The 15,851-nt window shown below is 44.1% G+C and overlaps 1 protein-coding gene across 1 annotated transcript; it reads right to left on the bottom strand.

Annotated features, from left to right (window-relative positions):
* Positions 1-1,846: 1,846 nt before the first annotated feature.
* On the bottom strand, positions 1,847-12,470 carry RBM22 (RNA binding motif protein 22). The gene is made up of 11 exons (XM_084637400.1): positions 12,317-12,470; positions 11,633-11,686; positions 10,531-10,560; positions 8,527-8,659; positions 7,653-7,753; positions 7,320-7,492; positions 5,266-5,466; positions 4,413-4,577; positions 3,856-3,944; positions 3,097-3,228; positions 1,847-2,316 (listed from the first exon to the last, which is right to left on the bottom strand). The coding sequence occupies exons 1-11, from the start codon at positions 12,368-12,370 to the stop codon at positions 2,186-2,188; spliced, it is 1,263 nt and encodes a 420-aa protein (XP_084493526.1). The 5' UTR covers positions 12,371-12,470; the 3' UTR covers positions 1,847-2,185.
* Positions 12,471-15,851: the final 3,381 nt, after the last annotated feature.

The raw sequence follows: 15,851 nt of genomic DNA, 5'->3' as shown, positions 1-15,851 counted from the left end.
GCTCAACTTTGCATTTTCTACATTTGTTTAGTAGTTTTTGTCAAATTCGTACGATAACCCTACTGTAACCTTGCAAAACTGGTCTTGTTTTCTTTTTTTTAAATGGGTGAGCAATAATATATATTTTTTGGATCACTGTGGTTAGGCTAGGCAAGTCATTTTATATCCAGGCTGGTAAATGTGCAATTTTAAAAGGCTGCCTTATTTGTAAATAACCTAACATACAACCACTGTGTTTCTAACGCCAATGAGACCATACAGAGGAAAAGCATGCACCACAGTTACATTACAATCTGGGGAAACTCACCACTGCAATGCACCACTCAAGTGGGGAATGTTCATTCCTCCGCCCGCCCCCAGAAGCACACCTGGGCAAACTGAACAAGTAAAAGTGTTTAAAGGTTTGTGCCTATGAACTACTGTCCAGCTCTGAGCCCATCTCCCTCCCCTTTGCCTGTGAGCTGGAGGCCATGTTTACATTCAGAAATCTAGTTGGAGAAAATAAAGCAGCTATATTGTAAAACCTCTGAGAGTTCAATACTTGTCAAATTAGTGCTTACAGAATAAGGCACTGACTGGCTCGAGTCAAGCCCAGTACAAGCAGGTGCTGTGCCAGCTTCCCCCACACAGATCTGTCAATGGATCGTCAAAAGCCTGTCCTGTAACACGCTATTCTGGGAGCTCCTGAACAGTACCAAGTTGTGCTGTATTTTGATATTGTGGATTATTACTGACTGAGACCAGCAACACTCATTTGCCTGTAACCTATGCCAAGTTTAAACCCAAGTCTCCAGAGATGAAAGGCCAGTGCACTAACCAAGTGCACCCCCTAGAGTACTGTATTCTCCTATGCAAGATCCTACATGGTGCCTGCAACGTCAGAACTTCACATTCCACTTAAGCAGGGGCCTAGCCCTACGTTCCAAAGAGCCGCACGGTGAGGCAGAACTGGGGCTGTATGCTAGCTATCTCATGCCACTCTTCATCTTTACGAGGACAGAGGGCTCAGCCAAACAAGGTCAGACAATACTCAGACAAATTTTGCCTCTGGAAGCAGGGTCCAAATATTTGGAAAATCTGCCCATTTTAATTTAAAAAACAAAAACAAGTAAATAAGGCTTTATCTCATCACATGTTTCTCTTTACCAAAACATATCTACAGATCAGTTACATCAAAGCAACAGACTTTTGTACTTTAAAATCCCCCACCCGGACTCCTAAGCACTGTATTAAATTACAGACTTTATGCAGAGAACAGATGCTCCAGGGTGAATGCTGAACTCAGAGCTCTTAAAAAAAAAAAAAAAAAAGAACAGAAAATGGTTTGGTCCATTTCACAGCTTGAGAGCCATTTTACGTGAAGGCCATTCCTGGCAGTTTCAGTAACAATGTTCATTCTCCAAGGAGAGGGGTGGGAAGGTCCCAGCTGGCCTATCTGAAATAGATGGCTGCTTGAGCGCCTGTTTGGGTCATGCTGGAATTGACAGTAGGGGAATTGTTTGTATTACCTAGCACTTAACTGACTAACTACAGGGGCTTAGGATTCTCCACTTTTTCCTCACGATCAGAAGAAAAGCAACCCAAAAAAGGAGAAAAAAAGGTCACAGTAAGTAGAAGGAGAAATCCCTGGAAGTTGTGCGCCTGATGCTAGTTTCCTTTCCCCTCAGTGTTATCTTGGAGAGTTCTGGCTTAGTGCTAGAGGACCTGGTATCTTTTTTCAATGATGAATCACTAGTTTTTTGAGTCCGGAATGAATATTACTAGCAAAATTTCCAGTTAAGTCTGTACAAGAGTCCCCAATCCATTCCAGGGTGTAAACTGCTGAGGCTATCAAACTGGCTAAAGGTGTGTTTTTTTCCCCCAGGAGAAAAATTTATTTCAAAATGTGCAAAATTGAACACACTGATGGGATTGTAATTCTCGTACAATTCATTCATGGACCCTCTAGATCACGTCTCTCCACATTCCTCCCTCCCACATCCCCCACCCATGATAGTAAGTGAATGATTCAGGTTATATGAATGACCAGATTCGCTAGTGGCAACACAACAGAGCTCAGCTTGCCCTGTGCGTGCAAGCAGGAAGCAAGGCTTAGTCTCCAGCTCGCCCACAGCTGAACATATTATGCTACCATGGTAACCAAAAAAATGACATCTACTCAAACGGTGAACAGGTCAATGGGATGCTAGGGAGTGTTGTTCTTCCCAGCGTGGGCACCCATCCTCTGTGGATCTTGAGAAGGGTAGTGGATGGGGCCTGGGGCTCTCATGAAGGGAGGTGGAGGCCCCATGGTGTGGAACATGTGCGGTCCAAAACCTGCAGACACAGAACACAAGTGTCAGATTACCAGGCGCCCTGATGAAGTATTTTATTGTTGCCTGTGTGTCATTCAAGCCAGATAAGCAAAACATAACTGAGCCCACGGAAAGGGTGCCCCCTCTCCTCCTTCCCCAGTTTCTGAGGAATCCCAATTTACACCCTTTTAACCTTTCTGCCAGCATAATGAACAGCTGAGGACATGTTGCTATTCAATGACAGACTGTAGATTCCAATTCTGCGAGTGCCTGTTCCCCCGCTCCCTATTATATTACGAACTGCCAAATGTTTTGTTTTCACTACTGAACATACCAGAAGTATTTGGGTAACGAGACCATCCAGCGCAGCTGGACAAACCCAACACTTCCTGAAGTTCCACCGGGATAAGGCTTCACGTTTTGAATATACAAACAGTCAAATATTGACACTAACATTCTCTCTGTTTAGAGTCTCTCCTAGAAGTTGGGGACAACATGAGGTTTACTCGGCTATCAGCGAAGCAGGGTGGGCCTCAGCACAGGTTATGAGACTCTCCTGGGTACTGCAGAATTTTGCAGAGAACATATTACACCACAGGCAGTTCAGTCTAATGAAGAGCCAGTTCTACAGTACAAGCTGGTTCATAAACCCAGATCACACTTAGTAGGTACCACACAAAACTACAATAGAGAGCATCTGCTAGTAGGTAATCTGGCAAGTAAGACCTGATTCCAGCCCTCTTTGGTAAAAGGACATAGTTCTAACTCTCCCCACAGAGTGAGGGAAGGGGAAGGGAATTACCTGGAGGTGGGGGCGGAGCAATGCCAGGGGGTGGTGGCAGGGCAATGTTAACCACGGCTGGAGGGCCACTGGGAGGTAGGTTGAAGTAATTTGCAGATGCCTCTTCTTCTGCAGCTGGAGGAGGGGGAAGAGCTTCAAGACACAAACATCCCTTGGTTACTGGTGAAAGCTAGCAGGCAAAATATAAGCAAGTATCCACCCCATCCCTAAGGGGAGTGCTTCAATCAGCTCTTCCGACAGGAACTTTGTTAGTAATGTGTATCTGACAGACGCAGGATGCCAGTGAACCTCTAGAACAACAGCTGTGACCCCTTCCACAGGCTCTGACCCTTCCACAATGAAAATCCAGTCCTAATCCTAAACAACTGGGATTGCCTGCCCCAACAGATGACACTGAATGGATCAAGAACACACAACCAGATCTTATGCCACAGAAGGTCTCAATGATTTAAGTGCCTTTATTCTAACCATTGTAACTTTTCAATCACCCTGTAAAAAAGCCTTGAGTCACCTTGAATTTCCTTCTAGCCAAAGATCCCTTCATTGCCCATAAATACAAGACTCACCAGCCAGCTCTTATTCGAACACAGGTTCATTAACTACTCTGAGAGTGAGATGTGCTGCTGCCCTACTGGCCCCAGGTCCCAATGGTATAGAGAGCAAACCAAGAAGTGTAACTCTGTTCTGCCTCATGGTAGCAAGTGACCTGCTGTTCTGTGTTTGAGAGGGCAATCACTGGTATAGAACCATTTCTCTTACCTCCAGGTAGCCCTGGGACTGGCTCCAGCTTTATACCAGATTCTGTAGTACCTTCTTTTTCCTTCTCTTTCCCTCTTGCTGCTTGGGACCTGAAATCAAAGCCAAAAGCATTAGAACTGAAGAAGGAGGTGGCAGAGTGGGTAGACCCTCACAAGAGACAGTTTTACGTCACCAATCCCAGACCCACTGCTTCAGGCCAAGGATCACGAATTTACAGAATGCTAGCAGCAGGGACTTGGTGAGTTGGCGCAAAAGGAGTTAGTGTTGTTTTTTCAGACAGCAGTGTACCCACCCCAAAATAGAATTTCTCAAAGAGACCCAATGCCAATTACCCTCCAACACCACATTCCCCACCAAAAGACAGGCAACCCACTAAATATTTGGGTCTTTTACACACTTGGCTTCCATTCTAAGTCACCAAGACTTTTGAGTTGAATAAGGAACAGTACATGACTCTGAAGTGCGCAGTTAAGAGCGGATTCTCCAAAAACAATATCCTGAGGAAAACCTCCAAAAAGGAAATAAATGCTTCCCCACTTCCTCTCCCACTTGCTCACCTCCCCCACTTGACGTTGAGTCTGCGTCCATTGACAATAAGCTTGTTAAAGGATTTCTCAGCAGCCACTTCTGCAGCTTGCCGTGTCGCGAACTGGATGAATGCACACTGCTGCCTCTGTACCACGGTTATCGTCCGGATCTCTCCAAACTGGTAGAAGTGATTTCTGCAAGGAAAGGACAGCAAAATTGGATTCTGCTGCTCTTCTCCATAAAACACACAATGCATTAAAGGTCTCACGCTCACACCCTTGGGAGACAAGCACCCTTTCCCCTCTATATCATGGATTCAAATCCAGTGTTAGAAAAGAGGGGAAATGCCTGTCACAGAACTTTAATCCCTACATACAGTTATGCAGCAACAGTGCCAGGGGTTTCTTCAGAATTCAGGAATTCGGAAGATGGAGGTTACATGAGGGAATTTCAACTGTACAAGTGTAAAATGGGATCCTCAGGGCACCAACAGCAATGATGCATTTTGGGGGGGATTTTTGGTGGAGGTGGGAGGGGAAGAAAAGAATTTAAACACAGCACAGATGATGTTGCTTAGATTTAACTGTATTCCCACCTCCACAAATTCTGCGCTCCTCTAACTAGACCTATTCGCCAGCTTCCGGTTAGGGTAAAGTGAAGAGAGTGGTCATTCACTTCTGACTGGTATGGACAAATGAAGGGGCTGCATAACCAAGGGATGAACAGCCCCCTTCACTCTCATTCAGGCATAGCAACCTCAACAAAAAGCTCGCTAAAGAGGAACACTGTGACAAGCATCTTAGGAAAATGTTAGCAAGCTAATTCTCCATTATCAAGGCATCAAGCTGAAAAGCAAATGCAAACTCAGATGTACCAACGTACCTCAGATCAGTCTCGGTGATGGTGTCTCCCAGGCCTCCTACATATAGTGTGGTAATGGTCTTGTCATCAGGTGGGTCCAGACGAGGCATGGTTGAAGCCCGTTTCAGAAGCTTATCAGCTACAGGATCATTAATACCATAATAACGATCTTTGATGTTCTGATCGGCCAGAGGATCGTCTGGGTCTGTAGGTTTCTCGTGTCTAAAGTAGAGTAAACAAAGCATTTCATAACATTACACTGTTACAACTGCACCACAATAACATGACTGCAACAGTCACCTTTCTCCTTAAAAGGCTGAGGACTAACAGTATTCAAATAATCACACCAAAATGACACACAATTAAAGAGCCCTAAGAACTCAAATTACTTATTAATTTATTATAACATTCGCCACCTAGAGTTTTAACAAATAGCAGCTCGGACAGCTCAACCAAGGTTCCATGAAACTGCATGAGCTAGGTTTCAAACAAAGTTACTTGCTGAGATATGTTCAGATCACTGACTGTGGGACAGTATTTTCTGCTGCAAGAACTGATGTTGCCAAGAGAGGCAATGAACAATGTAAGAGAAAAGCTGCACTTGATCTGTGGATTGATGTTTCAGCTCACTGCTGAATGCACACAGTATGATCAAGAAAGAACTTGCTGGAAAGGGATTCATTCACTGGTAATATATGTCAAGTTAACATTCAGTTTCAGAAAGCCTTTGACAAGGTCCCTTATCTAAGGCTCTGAAGCAAAGTAAGCAGTCATGAGATAAGAGAGAAGGTCCTCTCCTGGATGAAAAGACAGGAAACAAAGGGTAGGAATAAATGGTCAGAGAGGTAAATAGTGGTGTCCCCCAGGGATCTGTACTGGGACCAGTGCTGTTCGACATATTCATAAATGATCTGGAAAAAGAGGTAAACAGTGAGGTGGCAAAATTTGAAGAGGATACAAAATTACTCAAGAGAGTTAAATCCAAAGCAGACTATGAAGAGTTACAAAGGGATCTCGCAAAACTGGGCAACAAAACAGCAGATGAAATTCAGTGTTGATAAATGCAAAGTAATGCACCATGGAAAACATAATCCCAACTACCTGTACAAAATGATGGGGTCTATATTAGCTGTTACTACTCAAGAAAGATCTTGGAGTCGTGGATAGTTCTCTGAAAACATCTACTCAACGTCCAGCAGCAAGTCAAAAAAGCTAACAGAATGTTGGGAATCATTAGGAAAGGGATAGATATTAAGACAGAAGATATCATAATGCTACTATATAAATCACTGGTTTGCCCACACCTTGAATACTGTGTGTTGTTTTGGTTGCCCCATCTCAAAAAACATACATTAGACTTGGAAAAGGTCCAGAGAAGGGCAACAAAAATGATTAAGGGTATGGGACAGCTTCCATACAAGGAGCAATTAGAAAGAGTGGGGACTTTTCAGCTTGGAAAAGAGATGACTAAAAGGGGGATATGACAGAGGTCTACAAAATCATAAAATGGTCTGGAGAAAGTGAATAAGGAAGTGTTATATACCCCTTCACATAACACTAGAACCAGGAGTCACTCAATGACATTAATAGGCATCAGGTTTAAAACAAACAAAAGGAAGTACTACTTCACACAACAGAGTCAGCCTGTGGAACTCATTGCCAGGGGATGTTGTGAAGGCAAAAGTATAACTGCGTTCAAAAAAAGAATTAGATAAGTTCATGGAGGATAGGCCCAACAATGGCTATTAGTCAAGATGGTCAGGGATACAACCCCATGTTCTGGGTGTCCAAAGACTAAATGCCAGAAGCTGGGAGTGGATGACAAGGGATAGATCACTCAATGTTTACCCTATTCTGTTCATTCTCTGTGAAGCATCTGCCATTGGCCACTATCGGAAGACAGACTACTGGGCAACATGGACCATTGGTCTGACACAGTGTGGCTGTTCTTATGTAATTTTTCCTGCAACATCAGCAAAAATGCTTATGAAGACACTGCATTACTTCCATTTTACTCAGAATTCCCTATATTGCAAACCATTGTTAATATGTTAGCTTTTCAAACAAAACTGTACCTGTAGGGACACTCTTCCCCTCTCTTGCATTCTCCTTTCACCCAAAAAGAACAGATGTGGGGTCGGTTGCGTTTATAGTAAGGGGTGGTCCGAGCCAGTTTAAGCAACATGTCACTGGTAGAAGTAGCTTTTCCTAGAGCACCAACTGGTCTTGTCCCATCAGAGTTTGAAATCTAAGCAGTAGGTAAAGAATGCATATTTCATTACTTGGGACAGGAAACTGATGCACATAATCAGAGAAACCAGGAAGTTTTCAAGATTATCTAATTCATTTAATCTACAGCACAAGTGAGATAAGCCACCAACAGACTCGGTTAAAAATGCATTCCTTACTTCTCTCTCCATGTTCTGGGTGTAATACTCTTTATTGACATCAGATTTAGGCATGTCATCCTTAAAAGAGAGCCCTGCATCTCGAACCTGAATAGGTAGACCTAAAATTAAACGGAAGAACAAAATTAATATTAACCGAAAGCAGAAAGCCCAAAAGCGGTTATTATAACATATTAACGTAGCTGTATTCAGAGATAGGGGTCCTGAAGAGCAGTCAAATCTGTACTGATTCGTTGTTTTACACTGCATTAATTAATATCCTATGGATAGCATTACTTCACCTGCTGTGAAAGGTGAACTGAATGAGACTGAAAGTTTGTCTAGTTTCATAGTAGTTTTTTAAAAGCCTCATATTCTACTGAAACATATGTGAATAGTGGGAATTCAGTTAATCAAATATAATTCATCCTACATCTAGCATCCCCAACGGAACAATTTTTACTCTTGCCTGCAACAAAGGCATGCAATGTCAAGATTCTAATCCTCTCTACAGTTAGAGTAAGATTCATTGGGTATCAAAGTCCAAACACACTTGGAAATTCATAGCAACTCAGTCGTATGAACACAGTCAATCAGATCACAGCACTCGTGTGTATGGGAAGATCCTATTTTAGAATGGATTCAATTATTAGACACGATTTAGTCTTTAATGAGCTGGAAAGTTTATGCACAGACAGGAGCACCATTTGGCATATATATGTGCCTTCTGGTATAGCCTAGAAGAGATCGCAGTCAGATTTGTTCAACTTCTCTCTCATACAAACATCTCTAAATAAATATGCATCTCCATGCCCTAGGCACACAGAGTCATGGAGATACACATTTATTTAGAGATGTATTAAAACTATGAGGAGACAGGAGACAAGCTACACACCATATTCCAGGTCAAGCAGGCAGGTCTGACACACATTCTTCAGCTTGCTACATGTTTGGCACACTTCTGTCTTCTTAAAGCGCATTCGAACACCTGGGCACCAGCGAAACACTGTGAAGGGCCTGGCACAAATCTGAGACAAAGAGAGCAGTGACTTGTACCGCTCTAATTGCGGCCAGCAATGACACTAGCATTCAGATTCTTATGGAAACTAAACTACTACTAGAGGCTTCCTCCCTTTTAATCACCTGCCTAATGTTACTACCTTAATATGTAAAAATTCAAGCAAACAACTCAGAAAACCCAATCTTTTCTTGAAAAAAGAAAAGGAGTACTTGTGGCACCTTAGAGACTAACAAATTTATTTGAGCATAAGCTTTCGTGAGTTACAGCTCACTTCATCAGTTGCAAATTAGCTGTAATGATCCTATATACTAAAGAATCATTACAGCTAATTTGTAGGATATGTCTGCAAATTATATACTTGCTGAGATAGCAAGAGACCCAGTCCATCTGGCCACAGGCATTTAGGCCCAGAAAAGGGTGGCCTTATTCTGAAGTAATGCATACAGTCTCTGTGGGGAGGACGTTTCTACTTCCATTGTACACTGGACTCGGGGCAGGGGAGCTGGCTTTCAATACATCACTCTGGTTTCCTAACGAAAAGGAGATGATGGTAGGAAGGAGGAAAAGAGGGAAACAATACATTTTAACTCCTCCACTGGAGTCAATACAAGGCATTCTGCTTTATATTTCCAAGGGATATCACTAAAGATTCCTGCTTTCTCCTTTTTGAAACACAAAGGCTGGCTTGTCTCAGAGATACCCAGCATGAACCACTTGCTGGCAGGGGAGTTACTGAGATCCAGAGGGAAGCCAAGTTCCATCTACCACCCATTTGCTAAGGCAAAAGTGAAGAGGAAATGAATTTTTAACAGGAAAATGCTACATTGATTAAATAAATTCAATAATAATCCAGTCCAGCATTAACCACCACTATGTTATGAGATTTTTTTTTTTGGGGGAGGAACAGCAACCGATAAATCCAAACTAAGAGAATCAGATTTAAATTCAAATCTCTTTGAGATTACTCCCCCCCTCCCCACCCCAATCTACTCTTTCTGAAAAAGTAATGTCAGTAACCTTCCCACCAGGAGTGCTGAACACTGCATCTTTTGGTGCCAACCTCTGGATTCAGTGAATCCACTAGGAGGGTGGGGTTAAAGAGCAACACCACACACTCCTGGGGCGAGAGGGAAGGAATTTGTATAACTAGGTGATTAGGTTATTTTTGTTCAGGTGTAATTATTCTCTTACAGAGTTTGAAACCTAAACCCTAGAACACTGTGCTCTTGCAAGAGACTGAGTGAAAATGACTAGAAGCAGAAGTGAATCTGAACAATTCCAAACTTTTTTTTTAGTGAATAACCAGACTAAATAGTGAAATAAAGGAAATAAACCTAAACATTTTTCAGATTTAATAATTAAGGGTCCAATCCTGAAAAAATGTACAATCATCTGTAACTTCACTCACATGAGAAGCCCCACTGACTTTCATGGATAAATCACATGACTAGAGTTATTAATTATTTATATTACTATAGCACCTATGAGCCCTAGTCACAGACCAGGACCCGATTGTGCTAGGTGCTGCAGAGAAACAGAAAAAAAAATAAGATGGCCTCTTCCCCCAAAGAACTTGCAATCTAAGTGTAAGACAAGAGACTACAGATGGATACAGAGAGATGGGGGAGTATACAAGGAAACAATGTGACAACATTGGTCAGCATGATAAGCAGTGAGCACACCAGTAGCTAACTGTTGTCAAGTATTTGTAGGCAACAGGGCATTCACATGCTCAAGAGTTTGCAAAATCCACCCCTTAAAGTGTTAACAAAAATAAGCAATTGTTTGACGCTGATATTTTCAGCATTATATCTTAATTCTAAATGGAAACTAATGAGCTAGTCCAGAAGTCAACTCTTACAATGAAGACAAACATACCTTGCATTCTTTTCCATATTTCTCTTTGGTCTGGAATAAAATCAAATGAAAGTTACTAAAAAAGCCCACAAGCTACTCGTCAATGCTATGATCATACATTACATGACTTAGAAAATACTCCCCTGCTTTCATCTCTTCCACCCAACCATCCACATGTGGTACCACCATAGCATCTGCATATTTTCTCTCTGTGACGGTTGCATTTGGAGATGTCTGATCCTATGGCTTTCACTTAATCTGGACACCCTTTGAAAGGTAAGTGGGAGGAAATCACTTCCAAACCCTTCCACTTTTTCTGATGGCAGAATATTCAATAGAATATTTTTAAATCTTTCAAGAAACCCCTCAGCTTCGGCTTTTTAATATCTGTTTTCTAAACAATGACAAAACATCCAGAGATTCGTAACACACAAAAATAAATCCTCTATCAATCTTTGAAACACAGACGATATTTGCATAAAATATTATAGCTCATTAGAATTGCATAGACTAAAATGTGCTTAGGGAGAGAAGAGTGGAGAAAGGTGGATATTTAAAATGAGAATACACTACATGATTGTACTTGGTGTTGGGAAAGGTAAAACAAAATGGAATGGTGACACGTACACAGCCTTCAACTGAAGAGGTCAATGCAATGGGTATAACAACAAGGATTTAAAGGCCATTCAAGCAATCTTCATCAAATGATATCAAAGCACTTTTCAAAGCACATTTTAAAGATTGGGCAAGTCATTTAGCCTTTCAGTACATCACATTTCTCTAAGTCAAGAAGAGAGTCATCATCAAAAGTTGTGACAGAATCCATATTTACCCCATCTCTTATGATTTAACCATTAGACAAGCGGTCTTGATTTCAGCTCAATTGTTTGATTTGTTTGATCATGTTCCCCATACCCTTGGCCAATACCGAAATCTAGCCCTCTTCCCCTATGCACGCATGTTCTGCTGCCAAGAAGCAGCACACAGAAGCCTGTAGGTATGCATTTTGGCATCTCCTACTTGTCCCATTTGTCTGAGCTCATTTTTAGTCCCCTAAACCAGCGGTTCAATAGCTAGTCTCACCATACACCTTAAAGGACAATGACTCGAGGCAGTCACATACCATTCTGATATAGGGGTTTTCTCCAAGGCATGTCTGACACAGAATGGGGAAGTCCTGCATCAAGGAGGGGGGGAAAAAAAACAGTCAGGACTAAATCTCAGAACTCACTTCAGATTAGGCCTCTATTCAGCAGCAACATTTCCGCAGTCTGCGTCTCTCAGATCAGAGATGCTGGACTGGTGGTGGACTAATTTAAAGCTCTGACTACCCAAAGTGTGTGTGTGTGGAGGGGGGGGAGAGGGGGACACGACAAAGGCCCCCAACACGTCCCAACCAGCTCCTAGCTGAAACCTTGAGAAGAGCCACACACCCGCTGCCCGTTATTTGTATTTAAAAAGCAGAACACTCCCAAATACGTGGTAAGATCCCACCTGGTCAGGAGCCCAGATTAGACACCAGCAACCCCGGGGGAGGCCGTGGACTGTGCCCGTGCCCGTCATTTACACGGGGTCAGCGCCCAGCGGCCCCAGACAGGGAGCAAGGCCCGGCACCCGCCTCGGGAGAGAGCCCCTGGCCGAGAGCCGCCCACACGCCCTTCAACCCCGGCCCCGGGCGGGCCCCCGCCACCGCCAGGCTCCCTGGGCCCGGCCGGGCCGCCGAGGGAGGCTAAACCCACAGCGGGAGGGTGGCGGCCCCTCACCCCCACCGGGGAGCCTCGCCCCGCAGGCCCCGGCCGGGCCTTACCGCGTCCTCCCAGTTCTGCCGGTTGTAGGTGTTGGAGCCCAGGGACGTCGCCATCTTGGAACCAGCCCCGGTGGCCGCAGCCGCAAGGCCCGGACGGAAGCGCGCGCGCGCCGCTCCGCCAGCGGCCCGGCATGCACCGCGAAAGGAAGAAGGGCCGTGACCCCGGCATGACCCTCGGGGAACTGGCGCGCTGCCGCCTGCCGGCGTCCCCTCTAGCCGCCGCTGAACCATAGAGAGCGGGAGGGTGGGGGCGTCTGGCCCTTTAATTCACCTCGGGGGAGGGGACCAGAGCTGCCAGTGGCGCCCCTTTCCGGGGAGAGGGGGGGTGAGAATCTCGCCCGGTGGGGAAAACGGCCCCCCCGGGGAGGAGGTGAGAGAATCCCGCCCTTTAGTGGGGGAAACGCCCCCCCCTTCGGGGAGGGGGTGAGAGAATCCCGCCCTGGGGCTGGGTGGGGGAAACGGCCCCCCCGGGGAGGGGGTGAGAGAATCCCGCCCTTTAGTGGGGGAAACGCCCCCCCCTTCGGGGAGGGGGTGAGAGAATCCCGCCCTGGGGCTGGGTGGGGGAAACGGCCCCCCCCGGGGAGGGGGTGAGAGAATCCCGCCCTTTAGTGGGGGAAACGCCCCCCCCTTCGGGGAGGGGGTGAGAGAATCCCGCCCTTTAGTGGGGGAAACGCCCCCCCCCTTCGGGGAGGGGGTGAGAGAATCCCGCCCTTTAGTGGGGGAAACGCCCCCCCTCCCGGGATGGGATGAGAGAATCCCGCCCTGGGGCTGGGTGGGGGAAACGCCCCCCGGGGAGGGAGAGGGGAGACTTCCCCCTTTATTATGGAAAAAGACTCCTGGCGAAATCTAGGATGACGAGGACACTGCCACACGCCCTGGAGCACAGCATGAGCTCTGCCCTTCTCTGCTCTGAGACCTGTGGTGTCCACGAATGGACCTGGTCTGTTAGCAGAGCCATTAGCACCAGCCCTTCCTGCGCTGCATGATGGGGATGCAGTGTGGTTTGTGTGTGTGATAACTCTTCATCTGATGCTGTCAAATACCACTCTAGAACTGCTAGACACCATGCTAGCATTAGCACTGTGGGTGTAGGGCCTCTGTTTTCAAGGGTCCATTAATTTCATTGTGGGGGGATAGGTTTTTTTATCCAGTAACAGTTGTGATCCATAAACAGACTAGAAGTTCTAGCCATTGTGAAAAACCTTTGCTCTTGGGCTGGACACACTGGTGCCAAGAACCACAATCTCTCATGTGCTCAAATGCAGGTTCAACAGTTGCCATATTGTTTACAGCACTTTTAGTTCTGCTGGGAGTCCAGTTGATATTATAAGCCACAGATAGTTTTTTGTGAATCTTAGAAAACACCACAAGGACTTTTTTCTGCTTTACAGCACTCCTGTCTATGGCATTCAAACCACAGTCAGATGCATCAAAACCTTTTGCAGAAGCAGATGAGTTAAAGGGCTTTAAAGGAGTCATTGTGCTACCACATACTTACTGAAGGCTGTGATCAAGGTAGGATTGTAAATGGACTGTTTAAGCAAATTAAGAAATCTGAACATGTAAGTTTGAATAAAGTTTATCAGATGTACTGCTATCCATTAAGGTGTAATATACATTTATAAGGGAACCCAAGAAAAGCTTTTGACAAGGTACCTCATCAAAGGGTCTTAAGCATAATAAGCAGTCATAGGATAAGAGGGAAGATCCTCTCATAGATCTGTAACTGGTTAAAAGACAGGAAATAAAGGGTAGGAATAAATGGTCAGTTTTCAGAATGGAGAGAGGTAAATAGCAGAGCCCCTCCCACCCCCCCTCAGGGAGTTGTATGGGGACCAGTGCTGTTTAACACATTAATAAATAATCTGGAAAAGGGGGTAAACAGTGATATGACAAAGGTTGCAGAAGATACAAAATTACTCAAGAGTTAAGTGCAAAGCAGACTGCAAAGCATTACAAAGGGATCTCTCAAAACTGAGCAACTGTACAACAAAATAGCAGACGACATTCAGTGTTGATAAATGCAAAATAATGCACATTGGAAAACAATGCCAGCTACACATACAAAATAATGGAGTCTAAATTCACTGTTATCACTCAAGAAAGATCTTGGAGTCACTGTAGTTCTTTGAAACCCCCCACTGGGACTATTCAGCTTGGAAAAGAGAGGAGTGTGTGTGTGTGTAGCAGGGAATATGATACAGGTCTACAAAACCATGAATGATGTGGAGAAAGAGAGTAAGGAAGTGTTATTTATCCCTTCACATAGCACAAGAACCAGGGGCAATCCAATGAAATTAATAGGCAGCAGGTTTAAAACAAACATAAGTACTTATTCAAACAGCATACAATCAATCTGTGGAACTCATTGCCAGGGGATGTTGTAAATGCCAAAAGTATAACTGAGTTCAAAAAAGAATTAGAGAAGTTCATGGAAGATAGCTAACAGCCACTGATTGACTTAAGATGGTCAAGGATGCAACCATATGCTCTGATGTCCCTAAGCTTTGGACTGCAAGATACTGGGACTGGACAACACGGGATGGATCACTTGATAATTGCCCTGTCCTGTTAATTCCTTCTGAAGCATCTGGCACCAGCCTCTGTCAGAAGACAGGCTAGTGGGCTAGGTGACCAGTGGCCTGACGCAGTATGGACATTCTTATGTTGTTACGTTCAAGAATGAAGTGGGATAACCTCAATTTTCCCCTCATAATTACAACCAAAATCAAAAAGTATTTCCAGCCAAAATCTTCAATAAACTGGAGCTAAAGTAGAAGCTGCATATCAGTTTAAAGAACATACCTTGGTATTGTTAGTTTTAATAAAATTTTATTGAGAGCTTGGAAATTTTAAATAAAGGCAAAACTTTGAAAGATTCAAACAGTTGAAATTATGGAAATGGAGAGTTAAGGAACCCTAAAACATCTTAAGTCTGTGCTCCTATCCATCACAAACTTGTTTCTAAATGATCTTTTATATTCTTGTTTTGATAGAATGAAAGAACTAGAGGTACCTTGTGCTGGTATCCTCCTGCAGTCAGTTATACAGAGTGTACATGGCCAGCTCTCTCTTAAAGCTGAGAAAATTTTAAACCCAATACAGCTGGTCATCTGTGAAGTCCTATTTTGAGTCCATAGCTAAATTTAAGGGCTAAATTGCTGAAATACAGGATTTCAGATATTACCCACCTGTGTGAGAGATTTATACTTCTTGGATAGTGTAGAGATGAAGATAGGGAGTGGCAGAAGTGCAATTACATGTTTACAATGTCACTATTTTAAACTGGTTTGGGAATAGTTCATGTGAAAAAAATACTGAAGTCCATTACAAACAGCTGAGTGACAGCATAATCCGGTAGCAAGGATGGGATTTCCAATCAGGAGCTCTTCATTCCAGCTCTTCCGGTGACACTTTTACAGTCTTAGAGAAGTCACTCAACTCTGGCTGAAATTTAGCCCTAATGTAACTGATTAATGGAATGATCCCTACCTCATATGCACATTGAGCATTAATATTTTACTGCACTTTAAGT

Source organism: Lepidochelys olivacea (assembly GCF_965140295.1).
Source record: "Lepidochelys olivacea isolate rLepOli2 genome assembly, chromosome: 8".
NCBI classification, from domain to species: Eukaryota; Metazoa; Chordata; order Testudines; family Cheloniidae; genus Lepidochelys; species Lepidochelys olivacea.
This window is presented reverse-complemented; position numbering and strand designations above follow the sequence as displayed.

Coding starts and splice junctions, on each gene's coding strand:
- RBM22 (XM_084637400.1), bottom strand. CDS start 12,370: ATGGCGACGTCCCTGGGCTCCAACACCTACAACCGGCAGAACTGGGAG. Junction 5,467..7,319: donor GGGGAAGAGTGTCCCTACAG/GTACAGTTTTGT, acceptor ACTCTACTTTAG/ACACGAGAAACCTACAGACC. Junction 3,945..4,412: donor CTCAACGTCAAGTGGGGGAG/GTGAGCAAGTGG, acceptor CTTTGATTTCAG/GTCCCAAGCAGCAAGAGGGA.